This window comes from Syngnathus scovelli, chromosome 11, assembly GCF_024217435.2.
Source record: "Syngnathus scovelli strain Florida chromosome 11, RoL_Ssco_1.2, whole genome shotgun sequence".
NCBI lineage: Eukaryota > Metazoa > Chordata > Actinopteri > Syngnathiformes > Syngnathidae > Syngnathus > Syngnathus scovelli.
Window position 1 is genome coordinate 8,903,084 of NC_090857.1, and position 26,631 is coordinate 8,929,714.

The window sequence follows — 26,631 nt, forward strand, 5'->3', positions numbered from 1 at the left end:
AATGAATTCTTACTCATTTTTGCTAACTTTGCGGGCTCGACTGGGGAAACATGTCATGTGATCAAGACGAGCGTCTTGACCTGAATTATTTGAGCGTCGATGATATATATGTATTTTTTTCTGTGCGGCCTGATACCAAATGACCCACGGACCGGTACCGGTCCGCGGCCCAGTGATTGAGGACCACTGCTGTACATGATGTCACAGCATTGTTGGAATTACTGATGAGCACGTATGTCAACATTCATGAAGGGCAAATAAGTATCTTTATTATTCTAGCAATGACAATGTACACGCAAAGCAGATGGATTGGTTAGTGATTGTAAAAACATAGTTTAATCAGACTTGACTCCATTATGTTGTTACAGACAAGTACTCCTCCACAGGTTAGACAGTGAGGTCCAACAAGTGTGTAGACATAGAGACAAACGCATTTGCGGGACATGATTCTGCAGTTTTTTAATTCGTGGAAATAATCTGACTCAAACTGGAGTTCCATCTTTTGGAGGAGAGTCAGCCTTGTCCACTTTGTTTTCAGCATTCTGCTCGAAACTTGCTTTGCTGGCTTCTTCACAGTCTGGACTGGCTGAAGGAGAACTTTGAGACTCTGCTGTCCTCTCTTGAGGTAGACTGTCCTCTTGTTGCTTCATCTCATGGACAAGGAGTGGGGCGATTACCTCCTGAGCCCGAGGTGTCTCACCAGGCGGCAGATTGAAGCCTATTTTACCTATGGAGCTACTAGCGGCGCCCCCTGCTGGTGGAGGCGTGAGGGTCTTTGTCTGAGCCTCTTCTTCCACACGCAGCCAGTCCATCTTCTGCTGGTGCTGCTTGATGGCGTCGTCCACGCGGGCGTCGATCATAGCCTCTGTCAGTACGCCGTCCTCAGAGGAATACGCCGCTGCCTGTGAGGACAAGTTGTTTGCGTTACAACTGGAAACACAAGGGATCGTTTTAGAACTTTCGAGGACACACCTGCCAGGCCACTCCCAACTTGGAAATCTCTCTACCGGACATGCCCTCTGCCCGCTTAGCTATCTCGGAGCATTTTTTACCATAGTCAAACTGCGCCAGCTTCATCCTCCTGCAAGAAAACACACAATTTATAAGCAGGTGAGTTTTGACGGCAAATGAAGGCTTTCCTGGATATGTGATGTTTGTGGATTCTTGGGGGTGGTTCAATATGAATCAAAATGGAGTGTTTTGTTAGCAAATGGCTGATCTGTCCACGTGAATGATTTCCTCAGGCACTATCTGTTGTCCAAGCAAATATTTTGTACTCACTGCCTCCCTCCGGTGGCGGGTTCCAGCACATATCTGTCAAAGTACAGGCGAACCAGCCTCTCCCTCTCCTCAAGCCCTGGAAGAGCAAAATTGACTATTTCGTCTATCCGGTCGTTGATGGCCCAGTCAAACTGCTCGGGTTGGTTACTGGCCAACACCAACATGAATCTGGACGGGAAACAAAACATCAAAAGTGCATAATTAGAGATGTGACAAGGGTGATACTTTTCAAATACTAAATGGATTTAACCTGTTGCTCTGCTCTCCAGTGCGATACAAGAACGCGTTCAAAGTGGCTCGTAGATCTTCACTGATCTTCTCCTGCAAACGTCAGGAAGAAGAAGTTCGCTGATTTTACTGTTTTAAACACATTAAGTTACAAAAAGCTCTTAGATTGTGAACAACTCAAACTTACAGTAGATCTCTTGCGAAGGAATGCGTCAGCTTCATCAACAAACAACAGCAGACTGTGAGAGAACAAACCAAATTAGAATTATTATCGGAATAAAATGAAATGAACACATTTGTACGTTTTATTCCTGTGTGTGAGCCATCTTACCCTCGTCTGTTTGTATTGGCCCAGTCAAAGACTTTATGCATGGCGGTCACCCCATCGCGGCCCATCGGTGCCACATCCCCGCCGGTCATGATTGCGTAGTCCATCCCAGAATGCACAGCTAGCTTCTGCTCAAAACAGGCAAACGCTTTTTACGGCCAACGCTCCTTCTCATGTCATCCAGTTAGAAAAGGTGTCATCATCCAGCACGTACCTTAGCAAAGAGCGTCTTGCCGGTGCCCGGGGGCCCGTACATGAGGATGTTCCTGTAGAGGCCGTTGTTCTGCCTTGTGTTTCTTGTTGCTATGGCAATATCACGGACGCGCTCTTCCAGGGTAGGCTTGAAGGTCAAACAAAGAGTTACGACAAAAACTACTTGCTTGACACGCGTTTGTTGCGGCTGCTTGCATTCTTACATTGAGCACAACTCCTTCCAAGGCATCCTGAGGTTTGCTCTTCAGCCTTTTGATCGTCTAAGAAGCAGCGCAAGATTAACAAAGATGAAAACGATGTTGAGATGAATCACAGACCGGATTTAGGTGCGAAGTAAATAGGTCCTACCTTAACCGGATGCTTGATGGCCTCCCCCACAGTGAAGCGGGATGTCTCTCGCACCAAAGACGGCTTCCCCAGTCTCGCTTCGATATAACGACCCGCCACTCCAGTGGCGTTGCGGGCAGAATACACACCCACTGCTAAGAGGGTGAGTCCGGCCACCTGGTTGCCGCACGGAAAAAATGTTAAACTGCCAGTTAGTCTGTTTGGAATACTTTCTAACAATTTTGATCAAATTGTCCAACATTGGACATTTGAGGCTTGGATGTAGATGACTCACCGTGGCCGTGACTTTGTCCCAGTCGGACACAAAGGCTCGGAATCCTTCTCCAAATACTGCGCCTGCTGTCCTAAAAACGTATTAGAATTATTAAATGGTTAAAATTCAACTTTCCTCCTTTGTGAAGGTGCAGCAACAGTATGTTGTAGCCCGAGTTAGCACATCTTACTTAATGGACTCGAGAACAGTCTGTCGGTGCTCGGCGGCCTTCAGGCGGATTTGCTCGCGTATGATATCGGCGTTCTCTCGCTCTACACGACCGCGCGCTTTGGACTCGGCCTCGATGCGCAGCATCTCGTTCTTGTGCCTCAGCTCCATCTCGTGCTCAATGGTCGCTATTGCGGGAGAAAATCAAAATGCATCAAGCTCCAATTGCCGGATCCCGGGGAGAAAGTCACGCACCTTTCCTCATCGCTTCCTGTTTCTGAACCGACTCCTCCTGCTTGCGAAGGTTGTCCTCATTCAACATTTGCTGAGTGGGGAAAAAAAACACAAACTGATAGTCAAACTCTTTATGTTGCAGGAATGTTACGGTAAATGGGGACAGCTCACCTGTTGTCTTAGCTGGTCCTCATAGCGCTGCCTGGCCAGCTTGTCCTGGTACTGGGCCCTCTGATTTAAGACGGGAAAAATTACTTTCGTAGAGGGGGAAAAAATGGCGGACGAAGGTGGCACAAAACTCACCGCTTGATGCTGCTTGGTCTCCTCATTTAGAGTTTTCCTCCTCTCCTCACCCTGGATTTTTATCTGGTCGCCTTTTAGTTGCTCCACAGCTGCTTCATACTCCTGTCACCGTGGAATAGAGAATAAAATGAATGTGATTGGAAGTGGACCAAGAGTGAGGGGATCATCGCTAAATTTGTTTTTTTTTTTGGGCTGTACCTTAATTTTGCTCTGGTGTTCCATTAGAGTGCTCTGCTCCTGCATGCGAGCCAATTCCAGAGCTTCTTTGGCATGTCCTACATGTGACAACACGGGAAGGCATAAGACAGGACATCAGAATGCCAGTCTTTTTCTTCTGAATGTATTTTTCCTTGCCTAGATGGCTTCAGTCTAGCATGTGAACCCCTTCGAGACTCTTGTGTTTAACATCATACAACCAAGAGAAAAACTAATGCTTAACCAGAAGCAAATATTGCCTTTTTTGAAGGCACACAGATTGAATTTAAGTGTAATGAGAAACTTTAACCCATGCCTGTGAGTTTGAATGTCAGTGGGCGAGTACAGGTGGAAAAGGCATTGAATTGAATTGGCACACATTGCACAAGATGTCAATTGTCGTCTGGAGTGCTGGGCCTCGATATCAAAGAGTCCACAGTACTAAACCAAAAGGAAACCTGGAAGTTATCATAATGGCGTGTAATGAGAAGTGTAAGGAAGGCCCTCCTTTCTGAGGACTTACGGGACTTGTCGAGGTCCTTGGCCGCCTGTGCAGCACGCTCCAGACCGGTGGGATCGAAGTTACTCCATTTGTCCTTGGGTTTATCTCCGCCGCCACTGGAGCCACCGGCAGGCGGCGGGGGCGGTGGAGGTTGAACCGGCAGACCGGAGGGAGGCTCCGGTTGCCCCTTGTTCAGGCCGAACAGCCACGACATTTTCGGGGATGAATATGGTAAAAACCAGCCAGTTCTGAGGTGAGAGACGGGAGGAGGCTGGAAAAGATCTGTCACAGTGCTTCCACGCGCATGCTACGATGGAGTACTGCGCATGCGCAGTAAAGTTGGCCGGTGTCATGAACTAAGAACGACAAGGATTGGCTAGGATTCAGTATTCGTTCTGTTCAGTGGTTGTTGCGTGTGTGGCGATCATACGGTGGACCCCACCCAGACAGGATACGGCTATCGTAGTGGGACAAACTTGATACTACCGTTACGTTAGTATATAACTGAACATCAGGCCGGTTGACTGAAAGTCAAACATTCGACTTTGTGGATGCCCTTGGTTCTGCTGTGCTCGGTAGCAGCTTTGTTTGCATATCCATTTAATTAATATGTCACTTTGTTTTCGACACGTAGTGTGAAGTAATTCAACAATACTAGTGTTAAGCTGTCTAATACAAACTGCCATTAAAAATGCACAAAAATTCAAATGTATATCAAAATGTTTAATAATAACTGAACATTCAAAGGACAATCATGAGAAATAAATATTTACACAAGGAGAAAAATGATGACGAGACATTTCAGGTTTGCACCATCAAAAGTAATTGTTGAACTTAAGTAAACACATGATTTGGTATGACATTAAATTGTTCCTAAACACAATTGCAGTGTGAAGGCTTCTAAATAAGAGTTGTAAAAATTCACCATCTCATCATTTACCAATAATACACTTGCATTATTGATAGTTTCACAAAACAAAACGTTTTAAATCCCTTATGCTGCAAATGACAACTTAAAAAAACTAAATTAAATACATTATGTATCCACTTAACATTTCCACAGAACTGGGGCCAGTAGTGCAGCCATTACTGTTGCACAACAACACGGGAGAAGACACCGGGAGGTTCTTTGCCGTCACCCAGCGCTACAAAGAAGCCTTCTTGCTGCCGGGCCCTGGCGAGCTTGGCTAAGGCCAGGAACGACCGAGGTTCTGTGATGGCCAGGTCGCTGATAACACGTCGGTTGAGTTGAACGCTGCTCTGTAGATATAATATCAGACATGACATTAGTATTGCACAATCTAATGAGATCCAATAAAAGAGCTGTATCATACTTTATATTATGACTTTAAAAAAACAACAGTTTTCATTGACAAGAGTTATATATTTTGTATGTTTATGGTTTTATGTTGTATTTAGGAAAAAAATGAAACAGTTGTGAGTGCTACTTCATGGAGTGAAAAAAAACTTAAAGATTCAAAAAGATAAACCTTAGTCAGGTTGCTCATGAGCACCGGATACTTCATTCCGTGCTCCCGGGAAGCTGCAGCAATGCGGGTGATCCAAAGCTGAAGTAGGAAAAACAGGACGGATGATTGTTTGATACAAACCCACATCAAGTAATCGAGCTGCCTGCAATATGCACTTTTGCACACATTACCACATTCACTCACGAGATACATACAGAATCCCAAAAAGTCTTCATTTATAAGCATGGATAAGCATAACTTGTTGATAGAAATCTTGTCATAGATTCCAGTGGGCTGTTCCCAAAGCTCAGTTCAATAACGAAATATGAAGATCTCACCTTTCTAATGTTGCGTTTTTTCAGCTTGCGTCCTTTAGTAGCGTAAACAAACGCCCTCGTGACAGCTCGTACAGCCAGACTGTAACAACGGTTCTTTCTTCCTCTGAAATGCTAGGGGGAAAAAAACGTCAAGAATATATGAAGATTTCGCCCATTTTAGAGACATCTTTGAGTCTCGGCGCGTCATTTCTGGGGACAACTAACAAGAGGACGATCACAGGGACGTGTAACAAACGTGAAACAGTAAATCGAACACGTTACTGTCTTACCCGTGCATGCTTGAGAAGTTCTTGAACTTTCCAATATCTGTCGGGTCCCCGGCTTCTAATCCATCTGGACAATGACAGGAATACCATTTTTGGATCGGATCGTCAGAGAAGTCTTACACAAAACGAGGCCACGGTGTTGAGATGACCTTACGCTAAATCCACGCGCTACACTGTGTGTTACAGAGACAAGCTGCACGCAAATGGCACGACGAGGTGCGCTTGTTTTTGATGCCATGATACCCCGTAAAACACGTCAGGCGCCAACTGGTTTTTAAATGAGTTGTATGAATACATTCGGATTGGGTTGGGAAATCAGTTTTGTGCATGGTAAATTCATTGCATTCATTATTATTCAATGCAACAGATTGCCGAAAGTGCAAACACCCCGTCGTTGCTCTTGTTACTCCGCACTATATTGCGTCTATGTATTTTATTGCATTAGACGTTTATTTGTGCAATCTGGGCGATGCCGTCATCCAACGCAAGCGCTCCCATCTTCCTCGTGACATTGCCGCGGTGCAATCTGGGACATCGAGGAAGTTAAGGTCAAAATAGAAACACCAAAATGTCTGTAGGTAGTCTCACGTCCTTGAGCCGCTGTGGTGTGCTGACGTTCCGCTCCTCAGCTGGTTTAGTGGTATGTTCATAATTGTCAACAAATGTCTTATTTTCCAAATTAGAGACTATTGCCTTGAATTTGTGTAACTCCGTTCAACTGTGGAATACTGATTACGCAGGCTACCTGCTACTAGCCATTAGCTAACTACCCTAAACTTCTTTTTAGCTTAACATCATTCTCTTTATTTATAGAAGAAAAAGTAAGGGGCAACACAGAATTTTAAATGTATAATAATTTTTTGATCTCCAAATAATTGGACAATATTAAATATTAATATAGATAATTTACTGTTTTCTTTGCCTGTCGTACTTTTTAGCCTATGTGCTGTCTATACTCCAAATTAGTACATTGTCATTTGTGTGTGTGTGTGTGTGTGTGGGGGGGGGGGGTGTTCTAAACCCAAGTTTCAACAGATAACTTTGATTTTTAGTGGCGTGTGGAGGGATATTTATTTTAATGTAAAGTATTAGTCTTGATTCACTCAGAGTTGGTCTTTAGTGTATCCCACGTTTACTTTTTATAGTTAAGTTTATTTGTATTAACTATTGCCTACTGTCATGGCAGGCGGTGCGTTACGCACAGACAGCTGCCGCTCCAGCAGCACAGCCGCGGATTAAGAAGTTCCAGGTGTACAGATGGGACCCAGACACTCCAGGAGACAAACCTCGCATGCAGACCTTCGACATCGACTTAAACACGTACGTAGGTGACCCAGATCCGAGTCTGCGACAGCTGCTGAGCATTAAGTATTGTCCTACATACAGTGGAACATCCAAATTTGATCTCACCCAGAAATCACCCCGCTGAACAGGTTGTAATCGGCCTAAGAGGTTCAATTATTTGATTTGTCACAGAGTTGTTATTTGGAAGTTGAAGCATGAACTGTCAAGGTGAAGAAGTGTTCATGTGAATTTAGCTCTGAACGCTGTGACCTTTTCTTCAGCTTTTTAAATCCACTTGGCAACTCGCTGACAGTTCTGTGCCATAATGTTTTCGAACATGCAAGACGTTTTGACATTAAAAATCTTTCTTTATCCTTCCTGCAGATGTGGCCCAATGGTACTTGACGCATTAATCAAGATCAAAAATGAAATGGACCCCACGTTGACGTTCCGTCGTTCCTGCAGAGAAGGTGTGTCTTTTGAAGATTTAAGTTTGCCATCACACAATAAACATTGTGTCTCTGTTATTCCTCATTGTTTTTGGGGGAAAAGAACAACAAAAAATTTTCTTGTTAATGCAATGCAGGCATCTGTGGTTCGTGTGCGATGAACATCAATGGTGGAAACACGCTGGCCTGCCTCAACAAGATTGACAGTAACATCAGCAAACCAACCAAGATTTACCCCCTTCCACATATGTATGTGGTCAAAGACCTGGTGCCTGTAAGTTAAAATCCTTCAAGCAATGAATATTTAGTGGAGAGACGCATGCAGGCTGACAAGTATAGCAATACTGAAAAGTATATATTCTTAAAATAATGGAGTCAGTTGTGAAACACATCTCTGTCTCTGTTATACCGCCCCCAGTGGCCAAGGTGTGCATGCTCGAAGCAGTCACGCAATGTCCACTGAATTATGGTAAAAATGATCACATCTCCAAAGCCTGATGTGTTACGAAAAAGGCAAACAATTAAATTGGCATCAAAACTACATTCAGGTACACATAAAGTAGAACATAATCTATAGATTTAAAAATATTAAATAGAAGGCAATATTTCAAGTAAACGTGTTTTGTTCCATAGGATATGAGCAACTTCTACGCTCAATACAAGTCAATTGAGCCCTACCTGAAGAAGAAGGACGAGTCCCAGGAGGGGAAGCAGCAGTACACGCAGTCTGTGGAGGACAGACAGAAACTGGCAAGTCCTTCCTCATTTCTGCTTTCACATAGCACAAGTCCAATGACGCTGGATCTTATGTTCTTTTTGTCTCCCACAGGACGGTCTGTACGAGTGCATCCTTTGCGCCTGCTGCAGCACCAGCTGCCCCAGCTACTGGTGGAATGGGGACAAATACCTTGGACCTGCCGTGCTCATGCAGGTATGTCCTATGGTCCTGCCGCCAAAATCTGTCCCGTCAATCTCAGCTTGATTATCGCGGAAGAACATTTCGCCTCATGCATGTGAATGTGGTGTCCGTTACCTGTCATTCTCCAGGCATATCGTTGGATGATCGACTCGCGGGACGACTTCACGGAGGAGCGTCTCTCCAAACTCCAGGATCCCTTCTCTCTGTACCGCTGCCACACCATCATGAACTGCACCAAGACATGCCCCAAGGTAATGCGGCTAACCTTCAGGCTAAAGACAGCATGACACTTAACTGCCTCCTGTGTTGTCCTCACAGGGTCTAAACCCCGGGAAAGCCATAGCGGAGATCAAGAAGATGATGGCCACCTATAAAGAGAAGAAAGCAGCTGCTGTTTGAACACTCAGGTGTCCTCTGTATATCATTAAATTATGTCATTGATTCCAAAACGTGCTTCTTGATTTCTGTTGACCTTGTACACTCATCTCTCAAACACGCACAAAGGTTGCTTGATGAAGTTTATGAATTGCACATGTATCAAATGAGAGGCATTTCTTTGGTGTACCATAGCAGCTGTTTTTGACATTTGTCTAAGTGTGTCTGTGGGGCATAACTGCTTTTGTTTTTTGACTTCGCAGCTGCTAGGGACATAGTGTGTGAATGTTTTTTTTCCAGATCATACAACACTCCCTTTCCTGAAAATAAATCTTATGAAATAGCATGCAGCTGCTGTTTTCTTGTTGTCTTTTGTTCCGCGGGGAGTGAGTGGAAGTGAGTTTTGAAAGAAATTGCCGCCAAAGAGGGAAAATTGACACGTAATTGTCAGTCTCATTTATGTAGAACAGCAGTAAAAATGCGAATTCCAAACTATTGTCATGAGAAATGATAACATTGTTCAGAGTGAGCGTCAGATAATCAGCTGCTCATTTTGGCAGACAGTTTTTAACTAAAATTTAAGTTTTCAACCAGGGACTCTGAATATGCAAATCTAACAGAGGATTCAGTTGGGATGACTATAAAAAAATGTTTTATTTCATTTTTAAGTTAATTTCCCCCAATTCATATCTGTTTCCAAATTTACTGATTATGGTCTATCAATGAGCTGCTTAGGTGCAGCTTTTGGTGCATCCAGATGCGGGGCCTGCTCGCATGCATGCACGGGAGGCTGGACGGGGAGGAGACTCGACATGCGGGGTGGTGCAATGTGGCGCTGCAAAGTCCTCCAGCACTCACGGGGCGCATAAAGGTGGAGGACAGTCGCAGCACATTGATCCAGTTTTGGTAAGTGGGCACTTTTTTTTTTGCCTCCTCTGTTTAATCTCATCTGCATGCATTTGCAGTTTGTCATTTGCTTGACTCAACTGAAGTTGGAAAACGAAATCAACTGATTGTGTGTGTTTTTTAAATAAATTCAACTTCTTCACACTGCTTTGCATGGAGGTGCTGGGGTCATGTGGCCGTGTGTTTTCATTGGGGAGTGAGGGGGGGTGCAGGGAGGAGGGGCTACAGTTAAGCCCCTGCCAGTTTGCCAAGGGGGGAAAACTACCAGACAAGGGGGTCAATGAGGGCAAATAGATGGGGTGGGAGGGAAAGAGATTTTTAGTCAGGTTTTAATTCATTTAGCTGGAAATTACAAAGAAAAGCTTCAATTTCAACGTATTCAGGGTTCGGTTTCAGTCCTGAGAATTTAGTTCGTAAGTGTATGTGGGGGGTGTGTATTGTGGAGGTCTATGGTGAGGAAGGGGATGGAGAAGGGGGGACGGGCGGGGGGTTAATAGCTCCCAGATGTGTGCTGTGAAAGCATATGGCCTTCGATGCCACTGTGATGCACCATTGGAATTTGCCCGTCTGTGTGTTTACCTAGTGTGTCCCAAACATTAGATTTTACTTAACCTGTGCATCCCACAATTACAATATTGTCAACAACAAAACTACAAAAACTTTCCAAAACTTGCAACAAGCATCCAATGAGGAAGAAAAAAAAAATCCCAGATGCTTAATGTAGCGTAGATGACGTACAGTATAGTGGAGAAACTGTAGGAGGAGCGTCAACATTTTTCCACATTGTAGAAAAACAACATCATTAGTGTTAGAAGGAGGAGACAGCCTTAGATTGATTTCAATGATGTCATTCACGTATGTTCGTGCCTTTGGTGTTTTTAGGTTCTCTACTCAAACAGGAGACCATTTGGTTGCATGAAGAAAATGGGGGGGGGCAAATATAGGGAGGGGGCGACAGAAGGGAAATGAGGGATGTGGACGCAGACGGCGAGAAGGAGGGAGGGAGGGAGGGGGTGATGAGAGAGTGGGTGACGGGGTCCACTGTTTCTTTTCCTGGAATGCAGCCCCAGACTGTCTGCTGCAGAGAGGGGGGAAAGTGGGAAAACAGAGCGATTGTTCTTAGCAAGGAGAGACTTTCGACATTCTTGCTGTTATAACCCCCCTTAATTTTTTATTATTTTTTTTAGCTGGGGCCAGTAGAGGGGGGTGAGTGGGGGGCTGTGTGTAGTTGGGGGTCACAAAGGACACGAAGGCAAAAATCAAAACTGCTGCTGCTCACGTTTATCCATTTTGGTTTTCTCCACAGTGAGTCTGACTTCCTCCCAGAGTGACCATGAGAGCCCTCCTCTTGTTCTGCATGCCAGGTAACGACACCTTGTTCCTAATAAAGTGACAGGAAGGACATTTGGTACACTCACAAAATTAAATGAGATTCAAAACCAGCACTGTAAAACATTATTTTGATATTTTGACTTTCTCATGGAGCTGAACAGCTAATTAGTATTACAAACAGCTCTTAGTATGTTGAAGCGCAGTTCGATTTTTAGAATAGGCCCGTGAGCTACTCATGCAAACCGTGTTTGGAGATTGTCATAATTTTTATTATTATTATTTTAGCTCACAGCTAACAAAAATTCAATATCTCAAGAAATTTCAATATTTCATCACTATCAATCATGATGTTCTGTAATGTAAAAAATTAGGTAGGAATTGGCCTTAGTGACAAAAGTAATATTAGAGGAAATTAATTCCTGCAATACCTCTTTTTAAATTGAATTGAGTCAAACACACTCACATAATGAATGAACTCAAATTTAAATAATCATAAAATATTGTTGATCACTCCTGTCTGAATCATCAACAGTTGTGCTGCTTGCCCAAGTTCCGTACCAGGAACCAATTCCTTTTTTTGGTGAGTTTACGAAATACTGTTATCAAAATTGATTCTACTTTGGCAACACAAATGCTTTCAAAAGTCTTGATCTACGTGTTGTTTTCTTTTCTAGAGGACTACGGTCCTGATTATTTCCCAGGTAAAGCATAATTTGAATCATCCATGCATTATGTGATTATATTTAACTTTTGACTTAAAGTGCTCCATAATATTATGTACGAGTTTCAAATTGTCATTAGATTGTGCAAGTACAGTTCAAATGGTAACTAAAAATAATTTGTTTCCTTCTGTTCAGAGAATTCATATTCTGAGAATCACGATTCTGCTGCCGGAAATTTCCAGCAGCAGGTTCGAGTGGATCCCGTGATCCGTCCAGAAAAACCAGGTACTATGTCTGCTAAAGCTTTAAATTTCCATCTGGAGAATGACTCTGAGATTTCTTTTCTTTTCATATGGATATCAGAGAATGATTTGGAGACGGAGCCCACAGAGCCCGGACCTCTTGGTAAAAATAAAAAAATTAAAGTTATTGACTATGCATGGAGGAATTTTTCTTAGTAAACGTTGTGTATGTCGGACTTCCAGATTGCAGAGAGGAGCAGTATCCCTGCACCAGACTTTATTCCGTGCACAAACCATGCAAGCAATGCCTGAACAGTCTCTGCTTTTACAGGTAGGTCGCACGTGGAAACGCTTAACCACAATGAGCTATTCAGCCGAGCATCCCCAAACCATGTCATTATTTATTTTCGATTTATTAGCCAGAAAGTCCATCTGAACTCAGTCAGCCAACATGGCCTCAAGGATTTCAGTTTGGATGGAAATTAAATAGTCACAGATGCAAACGCCACACAGACCAATTTCGTTAAAAACCTTCCATCCACAGTTTCTTAAGACGGTTTCTTGATTTAATCAGCTTTCAAAAGAAGACACTCCTTTTTCATCAACAAAATTTCATCCGGATTTTTGATCTCTTTTCTTTGTTTTTGCAGTCTGAGGCGTGTGTACGTCATCAACAGGGAGGTGTGCGTGAGGACCGTGTGTGCACATGAAGAGCTGCTCAGAGGTCAGTTCATTACATTTAGTTTTTAATTTTGTATTCTGACTGGGAATCAACTCACCCGTGTGTGTAGCTGATCTATGCCGGGACCAGTTTTCGCGCTGCGGTGTGGCGGCGGTGAGCGGCCACTGCGGGTCCGTGGGGGCGAGCTGTGGGAAGAGCTGCGGTGGTGGTTGCTGATGGAGACCCCCTTGGAGAAACTAAATCCACTTTTCTCCTTCCTCACCTTAAGCAGTGTTTCCCAACCTTTCTTAACCCAAGGCACATATTAGCTTACTTGTCACCTGAGAGTAGAACGTGGCTCACTGAAAATGTCACAAATTTAGTTTGGCTGTCATGATAGGTCGCTGGTATAATAGATCAACAAATTTCTACTAAGTCAGTAATACTTTTTGGATTGATATAATATTTCTTCCGTAAGAGCTTGTATTTGGGAATCACTGCTATAACGTCTCATACCATTTTTCACGCACCGCCTTTTGCCCCGCCCCTTCCCTCACATGTACAACTGTTTGTATGGGATCAATATACTCCAAAGAATGTTTGATGATTGTACAAATCACTGGTGCTATAAACTCATCACACTGGTGCTGTATTAGAGATGCGACTAGCTGCGGAGATCTCTTTTTTTTTGGCATACTGTACCGACCGTATTAATCGCTTGCTTTCTAAGTTGTTTTCGTATACTGTACTTTAAAGGAAAAAAAAAAGTCATTCACTCAAAGCAGTCACTGACATCAGCCAAGAAGATGACCTCAGCTTTTTGAGCAGAAAGCGTGCAACAAAATGCTTTGAGAAAACTTCTCCCAAAGCGCTATACTGCTGCTTTGAAAATCACGATTAAAAGATAATAAAAGATATTTTTTGTTTTGATTTTTGGCTTGTGACTGAGTGTTTATTCAATGTTACATACATACTGTACATGTGCCAGTGTTAATCATCACAGAGTTCCCCAAACTTAACGTTGGGACCCAAAAAGGTCCCATTTTTTTGTTAACAAGATTTCCTTTTCATATTTTGACAACATAGGATGTATTTTTGTAAATTTATGTCATCTGGCTTTAATCTGTAAGTTTGGGAAAGCCCTGCAGAATTTACACAGTGAGCCAATACCATTGAATTAATCATAATTAAAAAAAATATTATTTTATAGTCACCCAAAGCACATGACTTTTTATCGTTAGTACTAAAATAATGGTATTGCAGCTCTTTCTTCTATTCATGGGAATGTGAACGATAAATAGCTTATACTTCATTCAAATGGCAGGTAGGCTATAATTCACTTAGCGGCCACTTCATTAGGTACACCAAATGTGCAGATGTACCTAATATTGTGAGTGCACATTTTTGCCTTGGGTCACCGGTGAAGACGATTTTTTTCCCTGATGGTGACCGGACCGGGCCGCTGCTACTGCTCTCTCAGTTGGTCGTTGAAAGAAATGAGGACGGAAGTGAAGGCTGTCGCCGTTTCATCTCCTGTAGTAGCTGCTCCTTCAAGGTCGACACCTCCAGGATGGACAAGAAGATTTGTCACTACATCATCCATTTAAGAATTAATTTTTTCATTTTGACAAAATGACTCTACCTGCTCCTCGAGACCTTTAACCCGGTGTCGATGCGTGCGTTCCCGGGATCCCAGAGTCCTCTCCAGGTCCCTGAAACTGGCCCTGAGCCTTTCGGCCTCCTGCTGGGTCTCATCACGCTGCCTGACCAAACTCTCACACAAGCTCTGGGAATGCTCCATGTCAGCCATCTGTGTCTACTCATGACAACACACCCACACACGTTGAGAAAGAGAAGGCAGACAAAGGCTGGCGTCAAAGGCAGAACATTAAGCGAGTCTATAAAACGAAAAAAGGGGCCGGATGACATCATCCTTAATGAAGGCCCGGGCGATTCATTGTGAAGTATAAAAAAGAAGAACTGAATTGTGTTACAGTCTAGCCATTGTGAACCACCTTCAGCATATAAGACGACATTGCCATCTTTTTTTTTTTTTTAAATCAACACATATTGAATAAAACAGGAGGTCCGTCGTTTACATTTCACACTTGATGTCATTTGGTGCGTACTATTAGCACAAATGTGTGACACTGAAGTTTATTAACGTGGACAAATGGTTGATGACATCTGAGACACCCATAAAGTGTGTATTTTGAACTCCATTCCGACCTGAACATGAAAATGTACCTGCAGAATGAGGATCTGCTGCTGGGCTTCCTGCAGCTCCTGTTCCGCCGTGTTCAGGGAGCGATCCAAGCGGTTTCTCTCGGCCGAAAGCCGCATGGTGCCCTCTTCGCTTTTCAGCTTCTGACGTTCCACCTGAGGCGAGATGCATTTCAAGACTTTTCATACAGACATAGCTACAAAAGCCTCATCTCGGGAGACGATACCTTATCAAGCGTATTCCTCAGGGCATTTCTATCCTTCTCCAATCTCACTGCCTGCCTCTCGGCATCTTTTTTTTCCGTTTCCAGCATGGCCACGGCCTTTTGCAAAGCGCGTAGACGCTCCTCCACCGTGGCTCGCTCCATCTGTGCCGCTTGGGCACCGTGCTGAGCCTCAGCGAGACTGGCCGATCGCTGACGTAAAGACTGCCGCGCAATGAACATTAACACAGACGACATTTGAGAAGTTATATGGATAAAACACGGAGGTCACGATGATGGAATGAGTGAACGTGATCTCCACCTCCTGGGTTTTGATGAACTCGGCCTCCACTTGCTCTCGTTGTAGTTGGTTCTGGTGGAGCTCACTTTGCAGGCTGTGCATGCGCTCGTTGAGGGAGGTCATGTTCCGCCTGGCTTCGCTTAAGGACGACCGAGATTCATCGATTCGCTCCTGATGGAGATTGAATGATCAGATGAGCACGCCCGCAACTTTTTTTTTGTCCTCACTGCTTTTATTTGCAACCACCTGGAGGTGCTGTTTCTCCTGCTCTGTCATACTCAAAGCCTTCTGAAGGGAAGTCAGGCGGCTTTGAGCGCTGCCGTGAGCAGCCACCAATTCCTGAAGACTCTGGTTGAGGGAGGCATTCTTCTCCCGCAGCAGAGCTTCGTTTTCCTCGGTTTTGAGGAGAGCCTGACTCAGTCGCTCCACTTCCGTCTGAAGCGCGGCCACTCGGCCTTCTCCATCTGCTATCTGTAATTGAGATAAGATAGCTTGAGAGATAATTATCATTATTTTTTTAATGTTTTGGCTACCTTATTTGTATACATAAGTGGGCTAAAAATATTAGCAACAAACAACATTAAAAAAATTAATAAATCAACAAATAAATTATTAATAATAAAGGATCTAACTGCACCTGCTTGAGCAGAGCGTCATGGCGATCATGGGAGGCCTGGCTTTCGGCCTCCCTGTCTCCAAGGCTCAGTCTGAGTCTCTGCAGCTCGCCCTCCAGACTCCGCCTTCCCACTTCCACCCGGGTGGCCCGCGCTTCGGACGCCTCCAGCGCCTCCCGCAGGCGCCTCCGCTCAGCCTCCAGACGCACCTCGGTAGCTCGCTGCTTATCCAGTTGTTCCTGGAAGGACAGAAATGACCAAACAATCCATTTAATTTCCAGTTAAGCTCATAAAACATACAAAAAAATCTATTTTTGTTGTTTTCTGGCATCACAAGAAGACATAAGGGGAGCATAGCATGAAGCGACACGTGGTGAAAGCCATCTGCTGTTATTGTGTAATCTTCATCACATATTGTTGTTGAGTGTCGTGTGGTGTTCATCCGGTGTGTGTACCTGTGTGTGCTTCTTCTCCGCCTCACAGGCCTGCAGCACACGCTCCAGCTCCTTCACCCGGTCGGCGAGCGTCCTCCTCTCTCTATCGCCTCTCCTCACCGCCTCCTCCTGCTGATGGAGCTGAAGCTGGGCGTGCGTCAGACGCTCGTCCACGCCTCGCTTGCCTATGCACACACCGAGGCAACATTTATTTGTGAGCTTATGAGATGAAAAGGCAGTAGTGATAAGCAGACGCACACCTTCTTGGGAGTCTTGCAAGTTTTTTTGTAGATGAGCGAGACGACTCTGAGCCAAATCTCGATCGGCCCTCAACTCATCCGCCTCTCGCTGAATGGCGCCCAACTGACACAGAGCGTCATCCTTTAAAACAAGATGTGTATTTCAACAACTGGCGTGTTGTTCCATCCATCCATCGGAACAAGTCGATTTTTTTCCCCCCTTTACCCGCTCTTTGTGTGCTTCACGGAGTTCCACGAGGAATTCCTTCAGACCACTTCGTAGACTGTCAGGGTCCAACTCTGACTGGGAGAGTGGAAGAGGTGTGGCACCCCTTTCAGGAGAACCAGCCCCGGAGCCTAGAGTATTGTCAGGGGTGCTTGTCTTAAATTCTGTAAAAATTCAACACAACATTTAAATAGCTGAAAATGATGCAGGGTCATCTGATCTAATGCACATTGATACCTTTAGGGGGCGATAGAGAGGAGCGCAGTGGAGAGATGCTGTGATGGCGTGACATGGGGCTGGGTGATGCAGAGCTGCTTCCAGGGCTCCTCCCTCTGACCCCTCTTCCTCCGGCGCCGATGCCCAGCGTTCTGGTCAGCGTCGACTGGAGGCCGTTCAGACGAAACTCCAGGTCCCTCCTGGAGGCCTCGGCCCGCATTAGCTCCGCCTCCGTGGCGGCCAGTCGGCCCTGGGCTTCACTCAGCTGCAGGCTGTACGTGCCGGCAGAGTCTTGGGCCGATTGTGCGCGCAACGTCAGGTTCTTGGCTTCGTCCTGCAGCTTCTTCTCGCAGCCTCGGGCCTCCTGGAGCTGAGCGGTTAATTCTCTTTCGGAAAGCCGCCAGCCGGACTCGGACTCGGCCAGCCGCTTCTGAAACAGGGTGAGCTGAAAGGGACACGTGAAGATGTTTTTCTCCTGGTGTCTAGATGACGCTAAGGATGTTGACTCTATAGTCTGAACTAAATAATTTCCATATCCTCACCTCTCTCCTCAGGGAGTCTTGAACAGCTTCGGCTTCAGTCAACTTGTGCTTGAGTGTAAAAACGTCTTTCGCTCGGTCTTCCTCACGCTGCTCCTCCAAGGACAAGCGGGTCTGAAGCTCGGCCACTTCCCTGTCTTTCTGATCTTTCTCTCCATCCAGGATTTTCAGCTGGAAAGACATCTTATTATTAAAATGCTTTTCTTTTTCTTTAACTTCCTGTCAACAATCCATTTGGATATTTTGGGGGGGGGGGATTCACATCATGAAAATACAGCCTTTAAAGTTAGACAAAATTCAATTTAACTGTCAATGTAACTTGATGCTATTATGTAAATAATAATCAAATAATTCCAAAAAGCCGTCTCACTTGTCTGCGCAGCTCCTGCAGCTCCCGTCGCGCCTCCAGTCGTGACCTCTCAACTTCCCTGAGACAGCTGCGAAGCTCCGTCACCTCCTTCTGAGAGGATGAGAAATTCTCCTGCAGCACCAGCAGTCTTTGTTCCTTCTCCTCGCACTGTCGCTTCACACTGACCAACAAAAATTCATACAAATATCCAAAAAGGAACCTTTTTTTCTGTGCTCACCTGATTCTTTCCGTCTCTGCCCCCCGTAGCGTTTCTCTTAGTTGGCAGTTGGACTGGCTGAGGGTTTCTTTCTCCTTGGAGACGTCGCTCAGGTTGCGACGCAGTTCCGTGCCTTCCCTTCTGTAGTTTTCCGCCTCGTCCAGCGCTTGGTTGAGACGCCGCTCGGCCTCCAGCGTCTCTCGTCTGAGCTCGTCCCGACTCTCCTCGCTGACGGCCAGAGAAGCTTTGCACTTGTCGAGCTGACGAGAGAAGGAAAGAAAATGAACAGACGCAACAAGGCGAGAGTCGGACGCAGTGACATGCCAAAGACTTTGTCTACCTCTTTGACAGCACCATCGGCACGCGACTGAAAGTCGTGGAGAGTCTCACGCAGACTTTGAAGATCCCTTTCATGGAGAGCCGACGCGTCCTCCAGCTGAGACCGAAGCTCCTGCAACTCACTTGTTAGAGCGCTGACTCTAGCCTGCAATAAATAAAAAGATTTTTGTAAGTATTTAAAAAAAAAAAAAAATTCACAATAATGCCATTTTTTTTTTAACCTGTTCCTGCTCTTTGCAAAGAGCCGCTTCTCGGGTTTTGCGCTCGGCCTCGAGAGTTAAAGCTGACAACTCGGCTTGTAGACTGGACACTCTTTCACACAGCGCCGCTTTCTCAGCTTCCTTCAGCGACAGAGCCTGGAAAAATGAACATAAAACGGTGTCTTCCCTTTTTCCAAAATAATTACAGTCACCATTACGTGTCCGAGTTTGAAACTAACCTGCTGTTTCTCCGTTTCCGCCTGCAGCAGACTCTGATCTCGATCATGCAGGACACTCCTCAGATCATTTTGCAGCTCTTCCTTCTTTCTCTGTGATTTCCGAAGTTCTTCCTCCACCTCTTGCCTCAGCTTCCTCAGAGCGCCATCATGGGCCACCGTCAAGCTGTTCCGAATGGCTTCCTGTGGATGTCACAAACGATGATGATGATATTCAGTACTACTGATTCGCTACATTATTTATCAACATGTAAATGAACTCACCTTTTCGGCGACAAGTTTCTCCACCTCCTCCTGATGTTCACAGGTGGCCTTGCGCAAAGCTTGCTGAGCCTCCAGATGTGCTGCATTCAGTGTCTGAGTCAGAACTTGTTTGTCGCGCTCAGCTTGGGCCAGGACGTTCTCTGCCTCCGAACGAGCACGCCGCAGCTCAGCTGGAAATTATTTCATAAAACAAAATAAAATGAAATAATGGAAAAAAAAAAAAGTGAAGGTGAAGTCTATCCCCACTAAGTGCAAAAAGCTCACCTGTTGCCGTGTCAGCACGCATTCGAAGGTTCTGGTTGTCTGTTTCCAGCTGCTCCCTGCGGGACTCCATCTGAGCAAGCTGATGTTGCGCTTCAAACAAGCTGCTCTCCAGAGACTCCCGCTCCGACCTACCCGGGTTAAAACACACACCAAGGTCACAATAGACAAAATTATTCCCAGATTGTAAGCACGCACCTGTAAGAGGACAGTTCTTCGGACAGCGCGCTGTTTTCTCTCTCGGACGCCGTCAGCTGGACGAGAAGAGATGCTTTGTCTCGGGCTAGTTCCACTCTACTGCGCCCGGCTTCCTCCAAGGCTGCCTCGTTCCTCTGGCCTTCTCCTCTGGCGAGGCTTAATTCAGAACCTAAGGAGGTCACCTCATTGCAGAGCTGACAGGAAGTAGGAGGCCAAACTGATGATGTTGACTGAAACTTGATCTTGATTATTTATCAATTTGAAGGACAGGATCTATACCTGTGTGACTTTCTCCTGGAGCTTAAGTCTCTCAGTCCTGAGGCTCTGAAGCTCCGCCTCCATCCCCACACGGGTCATCTCAGTATCCTGCAGGGACTGGCGCAGAGTGATGCGGGAGGAGTCCAGCTCCATCCGGTCCTGCTCCAACCGGACCAGCTCATCTCTGATGGTTAGCTTCTCCTGCTCGGCTTCACGTTTCTGAGTCTGCAGCAGGGCCTTCTCGCTCTCCAGCTAGTCACAGAGATCTTCATCAACATTCCATGAAGGGATATCCTAATAAATAAATAAATTGTGGTCTACCTGAAGTATGTAGGTATTAAGATCGGTTTTATCTTGAGACAGTGCTTCATTCATGCTGGCCATTTTGGCCAAAGAGTCCCTGAGCGCTGCATCTTCAGACTGAAGCTTATTGATCAACAGAGAGAATTCTGCATTGCTGCTCTCAGCCTGAAAGAGACCAAACAAGAATTAGAAACAGGATCACCAAAATGGCCCAATCCCGTGCATACCCGAGCGAGTGATTCAGAAAGTTGGGCTCGTTCCCTCTCCAGCAACTGCTTGGTAACTTCCGCCTGCTGGTGAGTCTCCCTCACTGCAGAAAGCTCGCCACGCTGGGCAGACGCTCGGGTTTCGCTCTGGTCCCAATGCTTCTGACTGACACATAAAAAAAAGAAAAGACCATTTACAACTTACAAGAAGCTCAATGAGCCAAAGAGGATCGAATCAAACGCTCCTGAATGACTTCCAGTATGTGTGGCGGCTGGGTGAGACTGGATTAAGTCAAGTCAAGTCAAGTTTATTTTTATAGCCCTAAATCACAAACAGTCTCAAAGGGCTTCACATGGCCAAAATTGACAATTATTCTCAAAGCGCAAAACTATCTCAGTTTCAATTGGCCTACTTACATCCTCTGAACCTCAGCTTTGGCTCGATCCCTCTCCAGGAAGGCAGCCTCCTTTTCCTCCCTCTGGTGGTCTTTCTCCCGCTGAGTGGATGTCAGAAGCAGCTGCAGCTTCTCACAGTCCATCTGCAGAGTCTGATTGTTGCTCTGAGCTGCCTTCATGCTCTTCTCCAAGCTCATTTTCTCACTGGAGCAGTGATGATACATTTGATTTAGGATTCTGACTTAACACAGACTTGGAATAAATTGATAAGAAATGTGTGAACCTGGCCAGCGTGTCTCTCTCCTGCCTGAGGCGATCCTTTTCTCGCTGCGTGGTGTCTTTGTCTCGCTGAGCAGCGTCTCGCTCTCTTTGAAGCATTTGATGTCGTTGATCAGCTTCTCGTCGAGCTGAATCGGACTCAGCGAGCTGCTTTCGTAATTGCTGTATGGAGGACTGGGCGGACAGCAAACGCCCTCGAGCATCCTGATGACAAAAAGGTCGTAAGGCAAAAATGAGTAATGTCCTTTTCTTTTACAAAATGTTCATTCAGAGAGAAATTCATTTACCAATATGCGAGTGCAAGTACGCAATTTGATACAGCTCTTCTTTTGAATCCCATAAATGTCTGCAAGTGTACCTAATGTTGCGACCATGTATGTCACCATGTCACCTGCAGCTGGAGCGTCTTGTGCGTGACCGCCGAGCGTAGCGCCGACAGGGTTGCCTCCGAGGGAGCAGAGAGCGTTGTCAGCCTTGATGGAGAAGATGACCTGCGAAAAGAAGCGGCAGGGGAGGAGCTGTGGATAAAGGCCAGCAGCGGGGCGACAGAGTTGTCCTGATCTGCTTCTGATGACTCTGCGTCTGTCAACACCGTCTAGAGAAAGTAAAGAACAAAAATCAATAGTATGATGAAGATTCATCCTAATGGTGACATGGCCATATGTGCAGCAGATTCACTTGAGCGATGTCACGCAGTGTGTCCAATAGCGTCTCAGTGTGAGCTCTCATCAGCTGCATGTCACTCCCGTCATTGCTGCTCTGCTCCTGGAGGCAAAATCATCGAGAAGGTACAATCACAATCTAAAGATTTCGTAAATATTTTGTGATGTTAAAAATTATATGTATTTTTTTTTCTTCAGGATGGATTTTGTTAAAAAAAATGTAATTTATTTTGAAAACATGAAAAAAAAAAATATATATTTTTTTTAATGCATTTTTATATACAGAAATCCAACCCCAAATAGATTCCTGGAACTGGTAAATCTTTTTAATTAAATGTCTGCAGCAATACTGTCCACTCACTTCAAGCCTCCTGGACAGAAGGACGAGCTCTCTCTCCTTCTCCTCAATTTTGCCCTTAAGTCTTTCCCCCTCGCGCACGGAGTCCGACAATCTATTAATTGGGATACAAAATAACAAAATTGGTCATTTAAAACCACAACAGGTTCCTCACTTTTGATAGCACTGGAAAGCAGCCTTTGACCTGAGGTTGACCTCGCTTCTCTCTGCATCCGTCCTGGCTTGAAGGTTCATCATCTCAGACACTCGTTCCCTCAGTTGCAGCTCCATTTGGATCCTGAGAGCCTTCTCGCGTTCAAGGGCCAGCGAGGTTCCTCCCTCTCTGGCGTTCAATGTGGCAGACAGACCCGTGCAGGACACCTGAGCGGAGTGTGACGCCTGAGCTAGCTCGTTGCGCATGTCAGACAAGTCTCTGTGGGGTGGAGAGACGGACAGAGGTGGAGATGGTGCAAAGGCTCGTATTTACATCAGGCATACCTTTCAGTGGCACTCTTCAGGTCACAGATGTGCCTTCGAAATCCGACCACTTGGCGCCACAGTGTCAGCAGGCGGCTGTGCTCGCTGCTAAAGTAACTATGGAAAGACTGAGAGGAGAATTAAAGAAGTTAGAAAGAAAAATGTTGCTTATTGCAAACATGCTTGGTAAGCATCCTTGCGGCACCTCTTCCTCTCTCCTCCAGTCGGATTCCTTTTGTTCCAGTTCCTCTCGGGCTTTCGTCCAATCAGCAGTGAGCCTGCGGATATCCTGGCTGAGTGCCTCATTGGCCAAACTGGCCTGCTCCAGCTGCTCCCTTAGCATGGCATTCACCGCAGATAGACTGCTGCTCCTGAGAATAGAATAAGCAAAATATATTGAGACAGGGTTGAAAAGAAATAGAAGCGAGTTTTCGATAGACACCAACCGCTGTTGTTCTTCTTCCAGACGAATTAAGGCATCCTCCAGGTTGCTGCTTGATTCGTCTGGAGAGCGACCATTTGATGTTTCACTGGTATCCTAATTGGGAAAACATGACTTTATTTTTGCTGTGGCGTTATTGAATTGTGTGTGAATTGTTGAAAAATGCAGATGCTTTGAATTTAGGTGATTGCATTCTATTAGTTCACCACTAGGTTGCAAAAAAATTGACACACTGTCCCTTTAATTTAAGTTTAAAGGAAAGCACCTATAGAACATTTGTGTGATTGGTAATAAAAGCAAGATCTGTCTGAATATTTTGTTGCAAAATATTGTATATTATATAATAGAAGTGGTAAAGCTACTTACACTTAGCCTAGGTTTTTCAAACTCTGCCGACTTCTGCTGCAGCATCTGCTCCAGATCTCCACATCTCTTTTTATATTGAAGCACCTAAAGTCACAGCACATCCGTCAGCAAAGGCCTTCAGAACTACATCACATACAAAGATGCAGCTAGATATTAATACAAACCTTAGCCTGTAACTTCTGCACGAGCTGCGCTTGCCTCTGCTGGCCTTCCTGATACGCAGTGAGTTTTCTCTTGTAGGCCACCTGCTCTTCATCCAGGCGCCTGCGCAGGTCCACATTCTGCTGAGCCAGGCTGCGAGACTCCGGGGAATCGCGGTCGCCGTCACTTGAATCGAAACGTAGCGTCTGCTCCAGCTGTATGTCGTGAGGAAGAAATAAGAAATACACTCATTTGCACTTTATTATTTTAAAGTCACAGTTCCAATCAAAATTATCATGATCTTTAATCTCATTTGAATGTATAGTGTGTTCAAACACTGAGGCCTGTGCATGCAGCATTTGTCGGAATGCTCAAAATTAGCTTCTGTGCCCCTCCCAACAAGAGACCACCATCAAAATGACTTGAAGCCCCTGTTTATAGTCGCCCCTGGCAACAAACACCATAGCAACAGTGCACTTCAGTTCATTCCAGGCACCATTACCTGGGAAACCACTAAATCTCAGACAAAGAAAGAGCAAAAAAAAAAACACTGAACAATGTGCTGCAGAGAATGTTATTTTCACATACGGCACTTTCGGAGTCACGCATAGATATCCGTTGGGTTTCTTACCCTTTCGCTGATGGCACTGTACTTGATGGCCAGCTCATCGCGGTCGGCTCTGCTGTGTGCCAGCAGGTCCTCCAGCTTGGCCAGCTCTCCCTGAAGGACCCGGTTCTCCTCCTGAAGGGACATGACTGAGGACATGGCCCCTGTAGCTAGAACGAGCAGAACAAGTACATTAAAAACAAACAAAAAAACGTTTTCATTTTAATGGAGAGCACTCACAGTTCTCGTTGAGGTTCTTTGTGACAATCTCACGAACTCTTGCCGGTAGACATGTAGGGGGAGCATCCGGCGAGGGGCCGCGGACAGTCAGCTTCTCCTCGGATAAAACGCTCTCCTCCAGTCTCTGATGAGGAACATTTTGCACATGAAATTGTGAGCTGGAGATCTGACACACAGCCAACATTGTGCAATGTAGCTCAGGGCAACGCAAAGGCAACACAGAAAAGTGATGATGACAGTGGAATGTCGATTTAGGCTGCAATGAAACGACAAATGCAATCAGGTACACATGTCTGAAGCCATGTTTGCCGCGTGCGTGTGTGTTTGTGTGTATGTGAGGTTCAAGTGGCGCTCACCTGTATCACCGACTCCAATTTGTTGGCGTCGCTGTCCGTGTTTTCTGCTGTACTCGTCGCAGCAGACATGTTTAAATCTCCCCAAAACAATTAACTCCGATGGATTTAAGAAAGAAACATCTATTTGAATCACGTGTTGAAGCCGAGCCAAGAGTGTCAGAAGCAGACGTGTGTGTCCTGCTTGCCTCCTCCACGCAGATTGAGGGCAGCAGGATTAGCAGGTTTAAAGACACAGCCCTCTACCTCCACCCCCCCACACTTCCCCTCTCCTGCCGTGCATGGACGAGCCCACAGACCCACTACAAAGGGTTCAACTAGAATGGAAATAACTTTGGGTCACACTTACCAGACAATCTTTTAGTAGAAAAATATTTTATTTCAAATACAGAATGTATTTTTTTTATTTTGGTATGTACGGTATGTAAGCTATTTTCCTAGTACAAATATTTCTCTGTTCTGATATGTTGACTTTTTCAGTGAGATGATCATTTAGTATTCTTTTATTGTTCATTTGCATAAAGGGGAAGTACAAATATTTCTTTACAATAATATATACATATATATTTGCCAGTATTGCTACTGTGACACTTTAATTTCCTTCAAGGAATGAATGAAGTATTTATCCATCAGTGGTAGAATACTTCAACAACTTTCTAACAGTTCTCTGTAAAAGGAACTTAAATGTAAAGTTAAGAGCGAGGATCTCTGCACCACATTGTTCGGATTGTCATAGTGACCAACAAAAGATCATTGTGTCAATACAAGACACCCCCCTACCCAGACCCCCGCTTGGCCTTAACACTTGCATGCATTTGACTTTTCCTGATTGTGAGCATGCCTCTTTATTCAAATTGACTTCACTATCACAACGACGTGCACCCTGAATTCTAAGGTTGAAAAGACCACCCTCAATCTGAGCCAACAATCCAAAGGTTCCCAACTAAGTGTAAGAAGAAGCATACTCCCACACTGGATTTGCAGAGGAAATAGCAAAGGTTCCAAAACGCAAACCCTGTGGGACACGGTCAAGTGTAAGCATCTGTGGACCCCATTGTAAAACACTGAGAAGCAAAAAAAAAAAAAAAAAAAAACATTGCATTGGGCGTGCACTTCCCATATGAAACATGGCACAAAAGGGAACAACATTATGGGTTTGCATCTAATCGGTAACAACCAAAATGTAGTTAACGCGTTCATTAAGTGAAAAGATGCAGCGTGAGCTGAGCTGTAATTATGAAACCATGTGGCGATCACCTAACTTCAGTTTAACTTATTTTATGTGGATGCTAGCGATGAACTGAAACAAAAGCATCGTGGAAGCGCGCGCTAGCCTTGCTCGACAATGCGCATGTGCAGGCAGGTCGCAGACATCATCGTTGCTCACCTATTGATGCAATTTAAACGTCGTCCTTCCGAATTTCTTGGGAGTGGACCGCAGCAAATCACATCCAGCCAACGAACGTAACATCCGCGGTAGAATTGCAGCCACTCACTGCCGCAATCGTCTGCTTCCGAATTGACCTCTTTTTCCGGGGAGGGACTTCCA

The 26,631-nt window shown here is 45.2% G+C and overlaps 5 protein-coding genes across 6 annotated transcripts; 2 read left to right on the plus strand and 3 right to left on the minus strand.

Moving 5' to 3' along the window:
- Positions 1 to 309: 309 nt before the first annotated feature.
- atad3 (ATPase family AAA domain containing 3) lies at positions 310 to 4,389 on the minus strand. The gene is made up of 16 exons (XM_049733579.2): positions 4,075 to 4,389; positions 3,555 to 3,631; positions 3,357 to 3,458; positions 3,225 to 3,284; positions 3,075 to 3,144; positions 2,842 to 3,007; positions 2,673 to 2,742; positions 2,399 to 2,554; positions 2,254 to 2,310; positions 2,052 to 2,177; positions 1,841 to 1,965; positions 1,697 to 1,748; positions 1,532 to 1,602; positions 1,282 to 1,449; positions 973 to 1,081; positions 310 to 902 (listed from the first exon to the last, which is right to left on the minus strand). Exons 1-16 carry the CDS (start codon positions 4,265 to 4,267, stop codon positions 483 to 485), a joined length of 2,022 nt encoding a protein of 673 aa, XP_049589536.1. The 5' UTR covers positions 4,268 to 4,389; the 3' UTR covers positions 310 to 482.
- A 366-nt stretch (positions 4,390 to 4,755) lies between these two features.
- mrpl20 (mitochondrial ribosomal protein L20) lies at positions 4,756 to 6,344 on the minus strand. Its single transcript, XM_049733641.2, has 4 exons — positions 6,130 to 6,344; positions 5,861 to 5,971; positions 5,544 to 5,621; positions 4,756 to 5,313 (listed from the first exon to the last, which is right to left on the minus strand). The coding sequence occupies exons 1-4, from the start codon at positions 6,214 to 6,216 to the stop codon at positions 5,140 to 5,142; spliced, it is 450 nt and encodes a 149-aa protein (XP_049589598.1). The 5' UTR covers positions 6,217 to 6,344; the 3' UTR covers positions 4,756 to 5,139.
- Positions 6,345 to 6,619: 275 nt separating this feature from the next.
- Positions 6,620 to 9,503, plus strand: sdhb (succinate dehydrogenase complex, subunit B, iron sulfur (Ip)). The gene is made up of 8 exons (XM_049733618.1): positions 6,620 to 6,766; positions 7,313 to 7,446; positions 7,795 to 7,880; positions 7,997 to 8,133; positions 8,493 to 8,609; positions 8,689 to 8,790; positions 8,907 to 9,029; positions 9,097 to 9,503. Exons 1-8 carry the CDS (start codon positions 6,695 to 6,697, stop codon positions 9,175 to 9,177), a joined length of 852 nt encoding a protein of 283 aa, XP_049589575.1. The 5' UTR covers positions 6,620 to 6,694; the 3' UTR covers positions 9,178 to 9,503.
- Positions 9,504 to 9,898: 395 nt separating this feature from the next.
- On the plus strand, positions 9,899 to 13,886 carry mfap2 (microfibril associated protein 2). The gene is made up of 9 exons (XM_049733635.1): positions 9,899 to 10,059; positions 11,366 to 11,423; positions 11,924 to 11,971; positions 12,066 to 12,092; positions 12,249 to 12,338; positions 12,417 to 12,458; positions 12,539 to 12,626; positions 12,946 to 13,019; positions 13,087 to 13,886. The coding sequence occupies exons 2-9, from the start codon at positions 11,393 to 11,395 to the stop codon at positions 13,191 to 13,193; spliced, it is 507 nt and encodes a 168-aa protein (XP_049589592.1). The 5' UTR covers positions 9,899 to 10,059; positions 11,366 to 11,392; the 3' UTR covers positions 13,194 to 13,886.
- On the minus strand, positions 13,490 to 26,628 carry LOC125977229 (rootletin). 2 transcript variants are annotated; one of them, XM_049733554.2, is made up of 37 exons: positions 26,470 to 26,628; positions 24,730 to 24,853; positions 24,514 to 24,659; positions 23,906 to 24,097; positions 23,742 to 23,825; positions 23,380 to 23,471; positions 23,139 to 23,304; positions 22,955 to 23,061; positions 22,662 to 22,889; positions 22,481 to 22,571; positions 22,136 to 22,222; positions 21,849 to 22,052; positions 21,462 to 21,661; positions 21,200 to 21,382; positions 20,804 to 20,948; positions 20,595 to 20,741; positions 20,295 to 20,525; positions 20,016 to 20,209; positions 19,821 to 19,948; positions 19,557 to 19,726; positions 19,296 to 19,475; positions 19,078 to 19,212; positions 18,858 to 19,001; positions 18,539 to 18,777; positions 18,322 to 18,481; positions 17,955 to 18,122; positions 17,434 to 17,857; positions 17,197 to 17,360; positions 16,992 to 17,112; positions 16,753 to 16,916; positions 16,321 to 16,536; positions 15,930 to 16,154; positions 15,705 to 15,854; positions 15,407 to 15,607; positions 15,204 to 15,335; positions 14,599 to 14,772; positions 13,490 to 14,519 (listed from the first exon to the last, which is right to left on the minus strand). In XM_049733554.2, exons 3-37 carry the CDS (start codon positions 24,646 to 24,648, stop codon positions 14,433 to 14,435), a joined length of 5,868 nt encoding a protein of 1,955 aa, XP_049589511.1. In that variant the 5' UTR covers positions 24,649 to 24,659; positions 24,730 to 24,853; positions 26,470 to 26,628; the 3' UTR covers positions 13,490 to 14,432. The 2 variants fall into 2 exon arrangements, with proteins under 2 accessions (XP_049589511.1, XP_049589510.1); XM_049733553.2 differs by lacking the exon at positions 26,470 to 26,628 and adding an exon at positions 25,086 to 25,328.
- Positions 26,629 to 26,631: the final 3 nt, after the last annotated feature.